The following is a 17,815-nucleotide window of genomic DNA, read 5'->3' as shown; positions in this document are numbered from 1 at the left end:
TTGCCAAACATGTGGATTCAATATAATTTTCTGTCAACAATGGGTATTAAAGACAAAAAGAACATAAAAATGGACAAAAATATGCCCGGTAGTGAAAGATTTAAGCTCCTCTTACACAGAAAGCAGATGTAGGATATTTCCATAACTGTGTGACACGGTATCCCGGAATCACACATGAATGGAGAAACATCCGTACCTGCATCTTAAAAGTCAAATAGCAATGCATTCAACAAAACATCACCCGGAAGGCTATAAGGTGAGAATTAAAGATTAGACATCAGAAATTTATGATTTTAAACTTTGTTTCACCATGCTGTATAGAGAACCGCAACAAATGCAAAGGTGGGATATTTACTTAATTATATCACATAGCATCCCAGATTCACAGAATTACGTATATACTCGCCTGGTATGTCGAACAATGACATCGCTTTTAACATAAAAGGGCCACACCCCGTCCCGTCAAATGGACTGTGCTCGACTTTTGAGACGTTGTCCTTTCGTGTAAATCTCTCTAAAGCTCTAAACATGTCTTATATTTTATTCATTCATTCATTTTCTACCACTTATCCTCACGAGGGTCGCAAGGAGTGCTGGAGCCTATCCCAGCTGTCTATGGGCGAGAGGCGGGGTATACCCTGAACTGGTGGCCAGCCAATCATAGGGCACATATAGACAAACAACCATTCACACTCACATTCATACCTATGGACAATTTGGAGTCGCCAATTAACCTAGCATGTTTTTGGAATGTGGGAGGAAACTTGAGTACCCGGAGAAAACCCATGCATGCACGAGGAGAACATGCAAACTCCACACAGAGATGGCCGAGGGTGTCTTATATTTTAGATCGGCCGAGCGGAGAATCTTCCCAATCTCCTGACGTCCATCCACACTAGGGGTGTGAATCCCAGCACTGAGGACGATTCAATACACATCTCGATGCACTGCCAGCGATACGATACTTTAACAATACATGGAAATTTCTTGCGATACGATTCGATAATCATTTAGTTCAAATCAATGCAATCCGATATGATATGGTGCAATTTCTTGCGATATGATGCATTTCAACATGATGCAAATAAGCAAAGGAAAATAATGGAATGGTAATAATGGTATGGTCCTACAAATGGGTTTTGGCTTTATTCCTTCTAGGCACTTAGCAGTAACTTCAACTAGTGCTGTTTGTCTTTTTTACTATGCACCACTTCTTGATCATTTTTTTTGCCATCCAACAGCAACAACTTTCCTCACTTTTTCACATCGGCTATGCAATTACAATAGCAGTGGTTCAATGGTGGAGTAAAACAATTAAACAATAATTACTGCTACACTACAGTACTACTGTTGCTGTACTGTAGTACAGCAACAGCAAAGTTGAAGTAACACTTTCAACAGTGCAATCAATGTTTGTTTATATTCCTGTCTGCAAAACATAATTCTAATATGAATACACTAGGAGGTAGGCTAATACAGTAGTGAGGAGCAGAAAGTGGAAAACAACTTATAAAATTGTTTCAAAATTCAGGAAGAAGCCAAGTGTTCTGTTGTTGTAATGTCACCTGCTGTGCTGAACACTCGTAAGGAGGGGGGACACATGTTGCAGGGACGGACAATTAGCTCCTGAACAATTTGGAAAGCAGCGGAAGATCCGCTTGTTCTGACCTGATTTGCTTGGTTTGTCTCCAGTGTTCGACAAGGAACTAAACGGGGAGGCGGAGGTAGACTTGTCCGTATTCAATACAAAACGCGAAATAATGTTGGTGCATTCATTGCGCCTGGGGAACAGCATATGGGGTGAAGTTGAACATTAATAAAACGGTGCTTGCATCGTATTTTATGATACCTACAAACGCATCGCGATTCACCCGTCAATTGCATCCATACCCAGTGAATGCTCTCATCGTGCGCATGCGTATCGATTAAAATCAATTATTTTCCACACCCTTAATCCACACGTGTTCTCAAGCAATACATATTTGATTAGTGAAATCATAATAAGCCAACAACTCCATCCTCTTATTTCAGATATCAGAGAACTTCTACTGTGACTTGAACTCGGAGCAGTTTAAAAGCTTCCTGAGATCACACACTCCTCATGTGGATCCTTCCTCGCTGGCCAGGTCGGCCATCTTCTCCATCACCTACCCTTCTCCGGACATTTATCTTGTCATCAAGGTAAGAAGAATGGAATCTAGTGCAACTTGCCATCGGAGCAATTCCCTTGAGAGTAGCTGTTTTCTCTCTGGATTGAATGCATATTCACTTTAGCACTCTAGTAGTCGATGAGGTTGATGTAATGCACTTTCTGTCTTTGGTCCAGATTGAAAAAGTCCTCCAGCAAGGCGAGATCAGTGACTGTGCCGAGCCCTACATGACAATGAGAGATTGCGACTCTTCTAAGGTAATCCCTGAAAATGATTATATAAATGCTAGACACTGACAGTGTGAATACTCACAAGCCAGGACGTTACCGAATGGGATCCAGTACAATATTTGGATTAAGATTTGCAGCCTTTACGAAGCTATACTATCAGGAAACAGGCACCTACTATAAAGGAGCGATATTTGTTTTTATTATCATTATTATTTTAATCCCAAAAGAGGGAGGAAATAGACCAGTCCATAGCAAAGCCCGCTGAGTGTAATGCATGTTGGGAATTTCTGAATTACCTCCAGAACAAGGACAAGCTGGAGAAACTGCGAGGCCAGTCCGAGGCCTTCTGCCAGAGGCTAGGCCGCTACCGCATGCCTTTCGCCTGGGCGACTGTGAACATCATGGAAGTCATCTCTACGGCTGCCATCGACCGCGATGTCATTGATTCCGACGGCATAAAAGGTGTGCACTTCTGAAACTCCCTTCAACTTGTGCTACGTCACATGACCTACCCTTTGTCTTCCTTCCAGCCAAATCCAGCAGCATCGACCGTAAAGCCCAGTTGCCACGAAGGAACTCTGAACGTTTCAACACCATTGACGAGCAGCTGTGTAACATCTCCGCCTTCAAACCGGCCACCATTACCATCAGCACCATCTTCAAACAGGTTGAGCTTCACGCTTGGGATGCTTAATGTCAAACACAATCTACCACGTTTCATCAGTCACCTCTCTAGCACATGGCCATGACTTGGTATCAGCACTTGGAATGATGCCATTTTCCAAAACCATTCAAGCTATTTAACCTTGTACGGTGGCATATTTCTTATTGTTCCTATGAATAAAGCCACAATTATTCACACTGATGCACTCCATTATCTCCTAGAAAGTGTCAGTGGAAGGTATTATAGCTCCAAGGCGGGGAATAACTATATTTTCTTCCATTTTGACTTCTGCAAGCATGTTTTGACTATACATATATATAGTGAATTACATACTGACATAAAAAATTGAAGATGCCCTGTGGGGTATGTTGTTGTTGCTTATGATCTAGGACAGGGGTGTCAAACTCATTTCGCATCGTGGGCCACATACGGCCTAGGGAGATGTCAAGTGGGCCGGACCATTAAAATTATACCATACTCTGCTATAAATAACCAAAATATCATGTCTTTCCTTTGTTTTGGTGTAAAGAAGCACATTAGGAACATTAGGAAAATATTGAAAACTATCCTTTTACAAAACATTTTATGAAACACCTCATATTTCCTTAGACAAATGTGCAATTTACTTTTATCATTCACAAATATGTATTGCAACTGATCCCACTGATTGTACAAAGGGCACAAAACTTTAATTGGTACTGAAAAATATAGTAATGCACTTTAAGATTAAATGAGACTTTTAAAGAAAGGGATTTTTAAGCCACTTACACATACGCATATAAAATCTAAATGTAATCCCTGCGTACACCTTACAAACTAAGGAGAGTGATTTTAACTGTGTAATGAAGAAAGTGTTCGCCTGTCCTGTAAATCTGTAAACTTCATACATGAAACATACATACACATACAATATATACTGAAAATTTATGGAGTTGTATGAACAGTAGAATTCCATCACACAACTTTTTTTGTTTTTGTTTTTTGTTTTTTGTTTTGAAGCTGCTGACTAACATTAAAGTGCACATTTTTTCACCACAGTAAGGATTCATCTTCACAGAGCTGTATTCTTTCAATGCAAACAGTAAGCCGTCATATTTTTCGCTGTGATGAGTGTCGTAGTGGCGTTGAATATTATATTCCTTCAATACCGAAACTTGTTGCAAACACACCAAGCACAAAGGTTTTCCGTGCATCTCTGTAAATAAATAGGACGTGGTCCAAAATTCTACACTCCTTATCTACTTTTCTCCGTTTGGATAACGACATTTTGGCTAATGAGGGTGTAGCGGAGAGGTAGCGACCAAGGTATTAACAACGTCGTAACAAGCAGCAGATGGCGCATTGATACCGTCTGCTGTTTTCAGTCTGTCTCAGTGATGCGGCTTGTCTTCTACTCTGATGGAAAGAATGCTCCCCTTAGCGGATAATCCATGAATTGCAGCGAATTAAACATATTCATTCCATGTCTTTTATGCATTTTTTCCACTTTCAAATTATCCTGCGGGCCTGATCGAACCTCCTTGGGGGCCGGTTCCGGCCCGCGGGCCGTATGTTTGACACCCCTGATCTAGGATCTAGGTTCTATGTACGAAGCACCAACAGGAATCATCTATGTTACAACAAATTGTCTCATCATAAGAATAACAATCATGGCTTCATTTCAGAAGGTGACAAAGTGTTTGCTTTAATTTCGTCTTTTGTTTTGTTTTCAGGAGGGAGATCGTTTGAGTGACGAGGACTTGCTCAAATTCTTGTCCGAGATTAAGAAAACGTCCACTCCACAGAGACGAATCAAGACTATATCAGGTTGTCACATTTGAAGGTTCTATATTCCACTATTGTGTACTTTATCCACTTTTTCACTGTAATGCTGCATATGTCCAACATAATATCCTAAATTTAAACGTTAGCTCTTTCTTTTGGCCGGAACCAATCACAAGCTATCAGTGCACTCACAACAAGCTTGGTCACTTCACTGACAACACTGAATTCATCACACAGCAACTTAACACTCAAAGTGTGTGGCTAGCAAAACGTGCCATTTTGAAAAGAAAAAAAAACAAGACATGAACGCTTTCCCATAATCCATTGTGTCTGAAACACATCCGTTGGGGTGCTGCAGTGACATCAACCTCCCTCTGGGCTCTCGGTCATCTGGCTCCCTCTGGTGGACAGAAGCAGCATTGCAGCACCATCTCATCATTTTTTATGCTGCTGGTGCTCCAATGAATTGCTGTTATTTTAAACCGACTACCCGTGATGTATATTTCTTTGGTACTTTTTTATTGTTAGGTTCCTGTGTGATGAGTTTAATGAGAGTCAGACTGCTATATTAAGTAATGACCTTCTGCAATGGGTTGACAGGCCTCTCACTTTAAAAAGTGAATATTACATAATAGGGGACAAGCTTTATTGTTCACTATACTTTCCAAACGATGCAAAACCAACACTCTTGTCTCGTCGCATGTCCTCAGGCTCCATAAAACTGGACATGTCTCCACTCCATGACTTACCTCAGGCCTGTTTGTCCACTGAGCTCATCCCCCTCATACCTGTAGCTGAAAAGAACATCCGCCACGTCAAAGAAGTGCTGGAGTTCCCCTCCAGTGAGGTTTATGTCCCCCATAACATTTACAGGTGAGCCACAGCTACACTTACAAACACAAAAATGTTCACAGACATGCTGGAGTGACTTGTGTAAGTCTTGCAAATTGGCTTTAGGAAATACAAATATGGTGTTGAAAGGAAAGAAAAATAGCCTGAGGTGCAAAGAGGCTTGCCCAAACAGAAACCATTTATTTCTCAACAAGCCAAAGGCAACAAGAACAGTCATACAGCGTACTCATTGCTCAAGAGCCCTTGAGCGAATTTCCTGCACCAGCCACAACATTAGGTACACCTTCACAGTGTAGCGAGCCAATCCAAGAGCTTTGATTGTGAATAATTTAATTGCTCTGATTTACATGGCACACTATTTTTGCTATTGTAGTGATAATAATGTAGATCGCTGATATATCATATTGAGAGACCTTTCTTTTGTTTTTCCCATCTACGTGATGAAGCTAAAGTATTAGAAACGGCAATGGGCCTTACCTTGACATCCTATTTTCGTTATTCGCACATCGCTATTGCTATCTAGTGTTGCAAAGCATGAATTGCATATACATTACATTTTATCTTCCTCTCTCTTCCTTGGCATCTACAGGAACCTGCTGTATATTTACCCTCAGAGGCTGAACTTTGTCAACAGGCTGACGTCAGCACGGAACATTACCATCAAGATGCAGTTTATGAGCGGCGAAGACCCCAGCAGCTCTCTTCCTGTGAGTGCTGCTGCTGTAATATTCATAAGCAATACCTCACATTACAAAAAACACTTTTATAGGTATTCAAAGATGCTGAATTTAAGCAACGTTGCTTATTATCAAGTAGTTCAATGCTCTTTTAAGACGCAATCAATTAAAAGAGAATGGTTGTAGATGGCGGCTGCATGACGCTTTAGTGGTTTGCATGCAGGCCACACAGCTCGGAGACCTGAGTTAGATTCCGTCTCTGTGTGGAGTTTGCATGTTCTCCCCGTGCATGCGTGGGTTTTCTCCGGGTACTCTGGTTTCCTCCCACATTCCAAAAACATGCTAGTTAATTGGCGACTCCAAATTGTCCATAGGTATGAATGTGAGTGTGAATGGTTGTTTGTTTATATGTGCCCTGTGATTGGCTGGCGACCAGTCCAGGATGTACCCCGCCTCTTGCCCAAAGACAGCTGGGATAGGCTCCAGCACCCCCGCGACCCTCGTGAGGATAAGCGGTAGAAAATGAATGAATGAATGGTTGTAGATGGCCACAGTGTATCCCACCAGGACTCTTCCAATTGTTTATAGTCCTGCAACTAGTGATGTGAGGATCAATAATGAAAATACCGATACTTTGGATGCCAGCTCGCCTTGCTCGAAAATTGTCAAATGAAAATGTTGATGGTTTTGATACGTCAGTCATTTGAGGTAATGTTTGTCAGAAATGTTCTGTCTTTTGCGAACTAGCGAACTAATTGTTTAAAATATGGTCTGCACGGTGGACGAGGAGTTAGCATGTAGGCTACACAGTCAGGAGATCGAGAAGACCTTGGTCTGATTCCCACATTCCAAAAACATGCTAGGTTAATTGACGGCTCCAAATTGTCCATAGGTTGCCCGAAGACAGCTGGATAGGCTCCAGCATATCTGAGCTCCTAGTGAGGATAAGCGGCATAGAAAATGAATGGATGGATGTTTAAAATACTTTTTAATACAGGGGTTTTTACATTAATTCAATTTTCGTTAATTCATGATTAAAGAAAACAAACCTAACCTATATGAATGATATCTTCTTTTTCCCACAGATCATTTTCGGCAAATCTAGTGGGCCTGAATTTGTTGGGGAAGTCTACACCCCTGTTACCTATCATAACAAGCAAGTACATTTTTATGCCAGAATATCATACTAATTTGCTCATCTCAACAGTCAACAGAGGGTTTCTCCATCCTGATTTTTTGATGTTCTCTTGTTTTTTTGTGTTTTTTTGTTTGAAATAGATCCCCAGATTTCTACGATGAGGTGAAGCTGGCTCTTCCCGCCCGCCTGACAGAGCGACACCACTTGCTGTTCACTTTCTACCACGTTAGCTGCCAGCAGAAACAGAACCAGAGCTGTGAAACACTCATTGGCTACTCCGTAAGCCTCATACGGGACCTATGCAAAATATTTATACACAGTACACATGGTAACTGTACTGTGTTTTTGTTTGTGAACTATATTGCTGTGTTATGCTTATCCAGTGGCTGCCCATATGGATTAATGACAGACTGAACACGGGTCAGTTCTGTCTCCCCATAGTGTTGGATCGACTACCTCCTAATTACTCACTGCACACCGCCGAGGTATGTACACATTCAACACCATGCTATGTGCTCATGAACGGGCGCACCGTATAGTTGTTTTTTTGCTGCGCAGAAACTGCCTTCTCAAACACCCCCGGTCAAGTGGATGGAAAGTCACAAAGGACTGTTCAATCTAGAGGTCCAGGCTGTGTCCTCCGTACACACACAGGTCAGTTGAAGGTGTTCATTTAAAGCACCAGTGCACCATTTTCACCTAATAATAATAATAATAATAATACATTTTAATTGTATAGCGCTTTTCAGAGTACTCAAAGACGCTTTACAGTAGAGAAAAAGAAATAAAAATAGAGTTGAGTAAAAACAGAGTAAATGATGCATTAAAATCCAATATCCATACAGCCATTCAGAGCTAAAACAAGGCTAAAAGCGGGGCGGGGCACAGCAGTCAGGTATAAAAGTTAGACATTAAAAAGGGATTTAAACAGGTGGGTTTTGAGTTGTTTTTTGAAGGTGGGAAGGTCGGGGGAAACACGGAGTGAATGGGGCAAAGAGTTCCAGAGGGTGGGGGCAGCGATGGAGAAGGCTCTGTCTCCCCAGGTTCGGAGCTTGGTCTTACAGGGGAGTGCCAGGAGGTTGGAGTCTGAGGAGCGAAGGAAATTGTGTTGATGGAGGAGGTCTGTGAGGTATGTATGGGGTCAAATTGTGGAGAGCTTTGTAGGTGATGAGAAGGACTTTGAAATGGATACGTTGGGGGACGGGAAGCCAGTGGAGGTTTTATAAGGACCAGGGTTAATGTGTTCACGGGAGCGGGTGGAGGTGAGGAGGCGAGCAGCTGAGTTGTGAATATATTATAGTTTGTTGAGGGTTTTGGATGGTGTACCGTAAAGAATACTGTTGCAGTAGTCAATTTTGGATGTGATAAATGCGTGGATCAGGGATTCAGCGGCAGAGAATGAGCGAAAAAAGAAAATAAATCAAAAACACTGTCCCATACTGAAATAAAGCAAACATTCCCAATACTTTTGTAGAAACAACACAAGGTATTTTCTGCATCTGTTCCTCATCCCAAGTGTTTGTTTTGCCTACTAGGACAACCACTTGGAGCGCTTTTTCACCCTATGTCACGCTCTCGAAGGCGGGGCCACCTTCCCGCTGCGTGTCCGAGAGGAGAAGATCCCCGAGAACAAGCTGGAGCATGAGCTGAAACTCAGCATCATTTCTCTGTCATCATCCAGCTTGGAGCCGCTGGTCCTCTTCCTCCACCTGGTGCTGGATAATCTTTTCAACCTCATCATGCAGCCCATGGTCATTGCTGGCCAGACCGGTGAGTCTCGGTGGAGGGTACGATACCGCAGTCTGACGACATCATCTGAGGCTTCTATGTCATAGCCCTGTCTCGATGTGTGTGTTGTCTTCCAGCCAACCTGGCCCAGATAGCCTTTGAGTCTGTGGTGTCCATCGTCAACAGTCTCCATAACAGTCAGGAGCTGAGCAGGGATCAGCAAGGCCGAAACAGCCTCTTGGCAACCTATCTTTACTGGGTGTTCCGTTTGCCTGACCCCCCGCGAGACATCCCAAATGGTACTACTGATAAATACAGATGTAACAACTACATTTTACAACTTTAATAATGATGATTGACTTATTATGACTTTTACTGTGAATGACAACAGGTACAAGTGGCGTGATGCCCTCCACCGAGAGCCGTTACAGCACCATGGGCCGAGCCTCGGCGGCCAGTGTGGGCAACATGCTTCTGCAGTCCAGAATCCGCAGCAGCAGCAACCCTGACATTCCCGCGCCCCACTCACCTGCTGAGGACGCCGAGGTCAAGCACATCCTGGCTGCCAAGGTACTAAAAAGACTTCTCATACACGCTTTATATCCACAGGGGGTCATTTCCTTTCTCATATATAGTTCAGTTCCAAATGTGAACATTGATTAAGTTCCTGGTGTTGTTACGCTTTTTTGTGTTGTTGATATTAGTATAGATTTTTTGTAGCGCCCCCCTTTTGGGGGATTAAATGACCCCCCCGTATGTATTCTTCTCCTAGGGCCATAACATCCCAGGCAGTCGCATGTCCACCATATTGGATACAAACAGCCATCAGAACTCCACAGGAAGCACCAGGCCGTCCAGCAGAAAGGTACAAACAGTAGGATCGTTGCTATGGTTACTTAGCTTTAAACTAAAATTATCTTGCTTTGTTTTTTTTAAATAGAAACTAATTTTATATATTGTATATTTGCTAATGGACATTAGTTTGTTGTAATATACAATTTAAAGCCCACCCTCGGCCATCTCTGTGTGGAGTTTGCATGTTCTCCCCGTGCATGCGTGGGTTTTCTCCGGGTACTCTGGTTTCCTCCCACATTCCAAAAACATGTTAGGTTAAGTGGTGACTCCAAATTGTCCCTAGTTATGAATGTGAGTGTGAATGGTTGTTTGTCTATATGTGCCCTGTGATTGGCTGGCGACCAGTCCAGGGTGTACCCCGCCTCTCGCCCGAAGACAGCTGGGATAGGCTCCAGCAACCCCCTGCGACCCCTGTGAGGATAAGCGGTAGAAAATGAATGAATGAATGAATACAATTTAAAAAAGACACCTGTATGGTTATCTGGAATAAATATTTAATTAAAAGTATATATGTAATAAATAAAATAAAATGACAACATAAAAAATTTAAAAAACAAATGTATTTAAATCCTCCTGGATCGTCTGCATTTCACTGTTGGTCTCTGTGACCTGGCCCTGAGCTGGTTCCAGCCCTATTTGGCTGGACGGACTGAGTGCGTCTCCCTTGGAGGCGCTAAATCACCAACCCAGCCTGTCTAATGTGGTGTCCCACAGGGATCCGTCCTTGACCCCCTCTTATTCACCCTTTTATATGCTCCCCCTCGGCCGTGTCATCAGCAGGCACAGTGTGTCATTTGACTGCTATGCTGATGACACGCAGCTCTACATCAGGACAGAGCCCACAGCCCTGTCATCATCTCCATCACCAGCCACACTGTCAGCCTGTCTGGAGGAGACTAAGGCGTGGATGAACCACAACTTCCTACAACTCAACAGCTCCAAAACCAAAGCCATGCTTTTCGGTACTCCGCATCAAGTACGATCATCCCCCATAACCTACGTATATCACCTTTGCTGGTCAGGTCATTCCACTCTCCACGGCAGTCACCAACCTGGGTGTGAGAATGGACTCCCACATGACATTTGACACCCACATCAAGCATCTGTATAAGAACTCCTTCTACCGCCTTAGGAACATTGCCAAGCTCCGCCCCACACTTTCTCTGCCTGATGCTGAAAAACTGGTACACGCCTTTGTCTCCTCCAGGCTGGATTATTGTAATGCGCTCCTCATCGGGATCCCTAGCAAGAGCATTCACAAGCTCCAATACATCCAGAACAGCGCTGCTAGGATCCTGATGAGGGTGCGGAAATACGATCATATCACCCCCATCCTGGAATCACTGCACTAGCTCCCTGTGGAACTGAGGATTCAATATAAGATCGCCCTCCTCACCCACCAGTGTGTACACAGTGGCGCTCCAGCCTACCTAAAGGAACTCCTCCTCCCCCAGACCTCCTCACGCACCCTCCGCTCTAGCACAGCCAACCTCCTCAGGGTCCCCAGAACCAAGCATGGGCGATCGAACCTTCTGCTCGGCTGGTCCCAGTCTGTGGAATGCTCTTCCCGACCATCTGAGAGCACCACAGACTATTATTATTATTATTATTATTATTATTAAAACCGTAAAATGTTAATAATAATTATATAAGAATAATAATTGTAATTGGACATAGCCTGCCAAGCTAGGTTTATATTGTAGCATCATTGTAATCCCATTTTACAATGACCAACCTCTGTGACCCTTTACAACCTCACATAATACAGTAATCATGTCATTGATTTATGATACAAACTAATAACTAAGAATCCTCCTAAGGCAGGGGTGGGCAAACTACGGCCCGGGGGCCACATCCGGCCCGCCAAGTGTTTGAATACGTATTGAATAAGTATTCATTTAAGTATTTCATTTAAACTCCACATACAACCTGGCATCACGGCTTGAGCCAACCTTTTGATGGTGGAAGTGGCTGTTTTATCAATTTCGTTATGGTCTGTTGTTTACAAAATTCATTCATTCATTCATTTTCTACCGCTTATCCTCACTGGGCTCCAAAAATTATTGTTTGTCTATATGTGCCCTGTGAGTGGCTAGCGACCAGTCCAGGGTGTACCCCGCCTCTCACCCAAAGACAGCTCTTCGGTACATATAGACAAACAACCATTCACACTCACATTCATACCTATGGACAATTTGGAGTGGCCAATTAACCTAGCATGTTTTTGGAATGTGGGAGGAAACCGGAGTACCCGGAGAAAACCCACGCATGCACGGGGAGAACATGCAAACTCCACACAGAGATGGCTGAGGGTGGAATGGAACCCTGGTCACCTCGCTGTGAGGTCTGCGCGCTAACCTAATAATAATAATAAATGTAATTTATGATGCACTTTACATCAAATAAATGATCTCAAAGTGCACATATAGCAGATTGTATGACACTTTTACTTGTAAAAATGGACTATTACTTGTAAAATACTTTAGAGTCTGCCCCCCCCCCGTCAATTTTGTTAAATCAATGCGGCCCGCGAGTCAAAAAGTTTGCCCACCCCTGTCCTAAGGGAACACCCGTCACAATGTCTGATGTCCACAAGGGGGCAATGTGACACAAAGTTTCTCTCTTGTTTTCTGTCCGGAGTGCCAAAAATACATTTACACGGTCTTGCTGACATGTGTCTTTTGTCTCTTGCAGCAGTTTCATGAAGAGCTTGCCCTCCAGATGGTGGTCAGCACCGGGGTCTGCAGGGAGAACGCATACAAATACGCCTGGTTCTTTTTTGAGCTGCTGGTCAGTATTTTTATTTGCACATGGGGCTCATGAAAGGATGAGAATAATATGAGCGTTAAAAAAAAGACATGTTTTTGCTTATTGAAATGCATGAGAAAATGGAGAGGATGTCCAGCGGGATATATTGTGGTCATCTACAGAACAACTACTAATTATTATGGTCCAATTATTAATTCATTCATTTTCTACCGCTTGTCCTCACGAGGGTCGCGGGTGTGCTGGAGCCTATCCCAGCTGTCTCCGGACGAGAGGCGGGGTACATCCTGGACTGGTGGCCAGCCAATCACAGGGCACATATAGACAAACAACCATTCACACTCACATTCATACCTATGGACAATTTGGAGTCACCAATTAGAAACCTAGCATGTTTTTGGAATGTGGGAGGAAACCAGAGTACCCGGAGAAAACCCACGCATGCACGGGGAGAACATGCAAACTCCACACAGAGATGGCCGAGGGTGGAATTGAACTCGTGTCTCCTAGCTGTGAGGCCGCCGTGCAGACCTGGTCTAATTAAGTGCAATGAGGTTGGGGCTTTAAATGGAAGCAGGCGCTAATTGTCCAGAAATGTAGGGAATTACATATAAAAACATTTATTTAAACTTTAATAATGATGTGGAATGCATGAGAAAGTGGAAAGGAAAGCTGGTGACGAGTCTTGATACTTCCAATGCAGCTCATGCATCTTGTAGAGTTATTTAAAAAAGCTACATCAGGAGGCTGCCTGCAGCTACAGCTGTTATTGCCAGTGTTTTTTCATCTGGCGCTAATTAGAGACCCTTGTGGTTCTTTGCTTTTGTAGACTGCGCACCTGACGACTACAGTTGACTGACTCCAGGCTTTAACTGGAGCATTTTACAATATGCATGTCCTCTTCCCACAGGTGAAGAGCATGGCCCAGCACGTGTCCGAACTAGACAGGAACAGCATCCCCCGTAGAAGCCGCTTCTCAGACCGATTTAAAGACGACATCACGACCATCGTCTCCGTGGTCACTGCTGAGATCTGCACCATCCTTGTCAAGCAACAGAAGGTGAGCCAAATGCCCGTCGGGTGCACAAACCAGCGCTGCTTCCTGTCATCACACGCCAAACAATACCTCGACATTTGCTGGGTTCAAGAGTTCAGCATTGTAAAGCGAGACGCTGGGCGAGATCCGCCCGCTAATTGCCGCCTGTTGATCTGTTGATGGGTTGTTTGTTTTAGGAGGTGGAGCAAGCAGAGAAAGTCAACATCAGTCTGGCCTTCTTCCTGTACGACCTGCTGTCTCTCATGGACCGGGGCTTTGTCTTTCAGCTGGTGAAAAACTACTGCAACCAGGTAACATAAGAGGCTTCCATGGCTACCGCCATGTGAGCAGTATGATGTTTGCAAAGGCACGCTTTTCTGATGCAACTCTTACATTTGTCCTGAAAAGTTGAAGTCAAAATGTTCTTTTCTCTGGTCCAGATGTCAGCTAAAAGCGTTTCGATGCCAACGCTGATCAGCATGCGCCTGGAGTTCCTGCGAATCCTGTGCAGTCACGAGTACTACCTCAACCTCAGCCTCTTCTTCAGCAGCCCCGCCTCTGCCCCATCCTCTCCATGCCCATCCATCTCCTCGCAGGTACTGTACGTCCTCTACCGTTGTGTGAGGCCTCCCTGCTTGGGCCGCTGCCCCTGCAACCTGACCTCGGATAAGCGGTAGTAGGTGGATGGATTTATAAATGAATAGTATTTTTGTATCCATCCATCTTCTATGCCGCTTATCCTCACTATCCTTAAATGAACCAAATGCTGTATTTCTTCGTATATTATGCTATATTGTATTTACATGCTATTATATATGTTATGTGTTATGTCTCTCTCCACCCAGAGCTCAGGTTCATGTAGTTACCAAGAGCAGCAAAGGATCTTGGGCCTCTTTGAGCTTTCTCAGGACTTCAAGCAGCAGCACTACCTCACCGGCCTGCTACTGACTGAGCTCAGCGCCGCTCTTGACATGGAGTCAGAAGGGTACAGAAGAAAAAGAGGAAAGGACGGTACGGGTGTCGTAAAGCCACGTGACGTTAAGTGCGGGTTGTCTCTGTGTCCCCAGAGGAAAGGTCCAGAAGAAGGCTATCAACGCCATCTTCAGCCTGCTGTGTTCTCATGATCTTGACCACCGCTGCATCAAGCCCGAGGTCAGGGCTAAGGTAGCCGCCCTCTACCTCCCCCTGGTGGCCATCATCATCGACTCTACCAACTACCTGGATTTCACGGGTATATGTGATTTAATGTCTTCAATTGTAATGCAATATATGAACACTGAGGTTTTGTTTTTTAAATCATATCATATTTAAATAATTCTTGATATAATCTAGTCTAAAATAGTCTAGTCTAATCTAAAATAATCTTTAAATAAAATAGAATATAGAAAAAGTAAGAAATTATGTCTAAGCAAGGCATTCATTGGAGTGCTGCAATTATGTCAGCCTCCCTCTGGGCTCAGGGTCTTCTGGCATTTTCTATTCTGTTTGTACACCAATTAAATGATTGTCTGTTGGGATTTTTTTCTATTTTAAACTCGTATTGGTACATGTTTGTATATTACTGAGGCATTCATTTGGAGTGTTAAGTTGATGTGTAAGGAATTTTGTGTTAGTAAGATGACACCGTGAGTCAGACTGTTATGTTGTTAAACTGTGATATCTAATGACCTCCTCTGTATTGCAATATGTTGACAAGCTTGTTGTGAGTGCATAGCTCATGATTGGCTCCTGTCAAATAAAGAGCTCACGGCCTCATGCGTACCACAATATGCTATTTTATAATGTGGTCACATATACCTTTTGACAGTGTCAATGGAAATTGAATGCTACTAGTGACTCTACTATTAGCTCCCAAGTGTACCTCATGTTTTTGCCAGATATTTAACCATTGTATGCTCTTCAGTTTTAACTCATTTGAGCGCCCCCCCTCCCGGTGTCTCCACAGTGGCAGACACACGTGGCACCAAGAACAAAACTGGCGGACTCGAGGATGACCTTGACAGCGTACCACCCATCAATCAATCTGTTGCCATGGCGATTGCTGGCAACCCCTTCAACACACTGGGGAGGAATGTTCTTGTTTCCATGGCATCCATGGTAAAAAGTGAAATATTAGGATGATGGCAGTTTTTGGGTGTTCGTGTATGTATGTGTGAGTGTGTTTGTGTGTGTGTGTTCAGGTGGAGTTCACTGAGGTAGATTGATTAGCTGCCAGAGCACATACACACACACCTGTGGAGAATGTTTTATGAGCAGCCATTGCTGTCATAAGTGAAGAGGGCTGTCAAATTTAACAAACACATCCATCATGTGTCGTAGCGACAGCAACTCCTGAAATCTAAACATCTACATTCTTGGGGTTTTTTTCCACCAAGAAATGAACTCAAGTGACCCTGGGTATGTTTTTGCATGGAATACATAGCAGTGGAAAAACTGACATTCTCACAACTGAGCTCTGGGCTTGATATCCATCATAGTTCCAAACATGGCAGCTCCAACACTTTCTCCCCGGACTCCTGATCGATGTTTTTGTCACTTTTCTCATCGATGTTGTCAGATCAACATTTGATGGTAAGCCGCAAAATGTTTGCGTCTCAAAAAGCTCCGCTCGGTGGGTCTCACCGTGAGAATGCAGGGTTCGAGCTGGGACACCCAAAGCACCGTGGCGATAATGGCCACATTTGTCAGAGCTGCCACGCAAGTGAAACAGCAGTAGCCCTTTTCTCCGCTCCTAATTCATCATCAGGAGAATGAAGGTGAATTAGTCTGCAGTAGATTTTCACATTGATGAAGATGAGGGGAAGAAGGAGCCGATGTTTGTGAGGTGCGAGTCACGTGTGAATGCTTGAGTTTGAATTTTGTATTGATGGCTAAATTATTTAAAACAATCACTGTCTTGCTGACGGGGACTTAGGTTTTCTTTTGTAAATGAATACTTTTTTTAAATTATTTACAATTTGTTTATTTTATTTTTTTTAATATGGCAAAACAGTTATATATTATATGTAATAATAAGTGGTAGAAAATCAGTAGCTGGAGGGAAGGAATAGATTGATTTATTGTGTATCTGTATGATGCTGCAAAAGTAATTCAAAATGATAAAAAAAGAAGAAAAAGTTAAAATACTAAAAAAAAACAAATTGCAAGAATATGATGAAAAAGTTCAATGAGAAAATTAAAGAAAATAAATAACAAAAACATAATAGAATGTATCTATTGTATTCATGTTATTTTTAGTCATGTCTCTGAGGGTCACGGTGGATCTGGACCAAGCTTGAGATCCTAACATGAGCAATATTTCCCACAATTTATGAGTCAACTGTAATACCCCTTTCCTCCACTTGGCAGAGCAACTACACTAATTGTGCTTTCCTGCGCTTGCACTGCAAGAATATGAACTAATGAAGTTCTCGTCTAATTCAGCTTTGAATGTGCCTTGTGTGTCCTTCTCAGCACGGGAAGTCGATAGCCACCTTGGCGGCAGACACCAGCCGCCACCTGCTGGTGTGCTTCCTCTGGGTGATGAAAAACGCGGACAGGAGTCTGATTCAACGCTGGACTGTGGACATGCCTCCCTCCCTGCTCAACAAGCTGCTGGAGCTCCTCACTATCTGCTTGTCCTGCTTTGAGTACAGGGTCCGCTGTCCGCATTTCTGCTAACGTTAACGAAGAGGCGATATATTATGTTTAACCCACACATTTTTATGTGTTTATAGGGCCACCAAAGCAGCGACAAAGTTAGCACGCAGGCCTTGCAGAAATCTCATCAGGCTAAACTTCAGCTGGAAGAAGCCCTGCTGAGAGGGATGGGCGCCCGCGGGGAGATGATGAAACGAGTCGGAGGTAATGTGATGAACATCTCCGCCAGGGTGCACATGCTTATCGCAGTAAAAACCCCATGTTTTTGCATTATTTCCAGCATGACGTACACTCATAATTAGACATTTTGCTGCCA

At 43.4% G+C, this 17,815-nt stretch overlaps 1 protein-coding gene across 3 annotated transcripts in view; it reads left to right on the top strand.

The window, feature by feature from the left end:
* The window catches only part of dock8 (dedicator of cytokinesis 8), a 63,788-nt gene that overhangs the window by 24,109 nt on the left and 21,864 nt on the right, over positions 1-17,815 (top strand). For 2 of the 3 annotated variants that reach the window (XM_058069550.1, XM_058069549.1), the window contains 24 exons: positions 2,032-2,181; positions 2,327-2,407; positions 2,683-2,842; positions 2,911-3,047; positions 4,757-4,850; positions 5,519-5,681; positions 6,250-6,367; positions 7,423-7,493; positions 7,616-7,754; positions 7,859-7,960; positions 8,034-8,129; positions 9,011-9,245; positions 9,341-9,502; positions 9,595-9,773; positions 9,976-10,068; positions 12,753-12,848; positions 13,735-13,884; positions 14,058-14,171; positions 14,301-14,456; positions 14,706-14,845; positions 14,928-15,091; positions 15,806-15,957; positions 17,314-17,496; positions 17,577-17,703. In XM_058069550.1, coding sequence (XP_057925533.1) covers positions 2,032-2,181; positions 2,327-2,407; positions 2,683-2,842; positions 2,911-3,047; positions 4,757-4,850; positions 5,519-5,681; positions 6,250-6,367; positions 7,423-7,493; positions 7,616-7,754; positions 7,859-7,960; positions 8,034-8,129; positions 9,011-9,245; positions 9,341-9,502; positions 9,595-9,773; positions 9,976-10,068; positions 12,753-12,848; positions 13,735-13,884; positions 14,058-14,171; positions 14,301-14,456; positions 14,706-14,845; positions 14,928-15,091; positions 15,806-15,957; positions 17,314-17,496; positions 17,577-17,703 — 3,262 coding nt within the window. The remainder of the gene's footprint in view (positions 1-2,031; positions 2,182-2,326; positions 2,408-2,682; positions 2,843-2,910; positions 3,048-4,756; positions 4,851-5,518; positions 5,682-6,249; positions 6,368-7,422; positions 7,494-7,615; positions 7,755-7,858; positions 7,961-8,033; positions 8,130-9,010; positions 9,246-9,340; positions 9,503-9,594; positions 9,774-9,975; positions 10,069-12,752; positions 12,849-13,734; positions 13,885-14,057; positions 14,172-14,300; positions 14,457-14,705; positions 14,846-14,927; positions 15,092-15,805; positions 15,958-17,313; positions 17,497-17,576; positions 17,704-17,815) is intronic. The other variant, XM_058069551.1, reaches the window with a different exon arrangement.

Source organism: Doryrhamphus excisus, chromosome 4, assembly GCF_030265055.1.
Source record: "Doryrhamphus excisus isolate RoL2022-K1 chromosome 4, RoL_Dexc_1.0, whole genome shotgun sequence".
Classification (NCBI taxonomy): domain Eukaryota; kingdom Metazoa; phylum Chordata; class Actinopteri; order Syngnathiformes; family Syngnathidae; genus Doryrhamphus; species Doryrhamphus excisus.
This window is presented reverse-complemented; position numbering and strand designations above follow the sequence as displayed.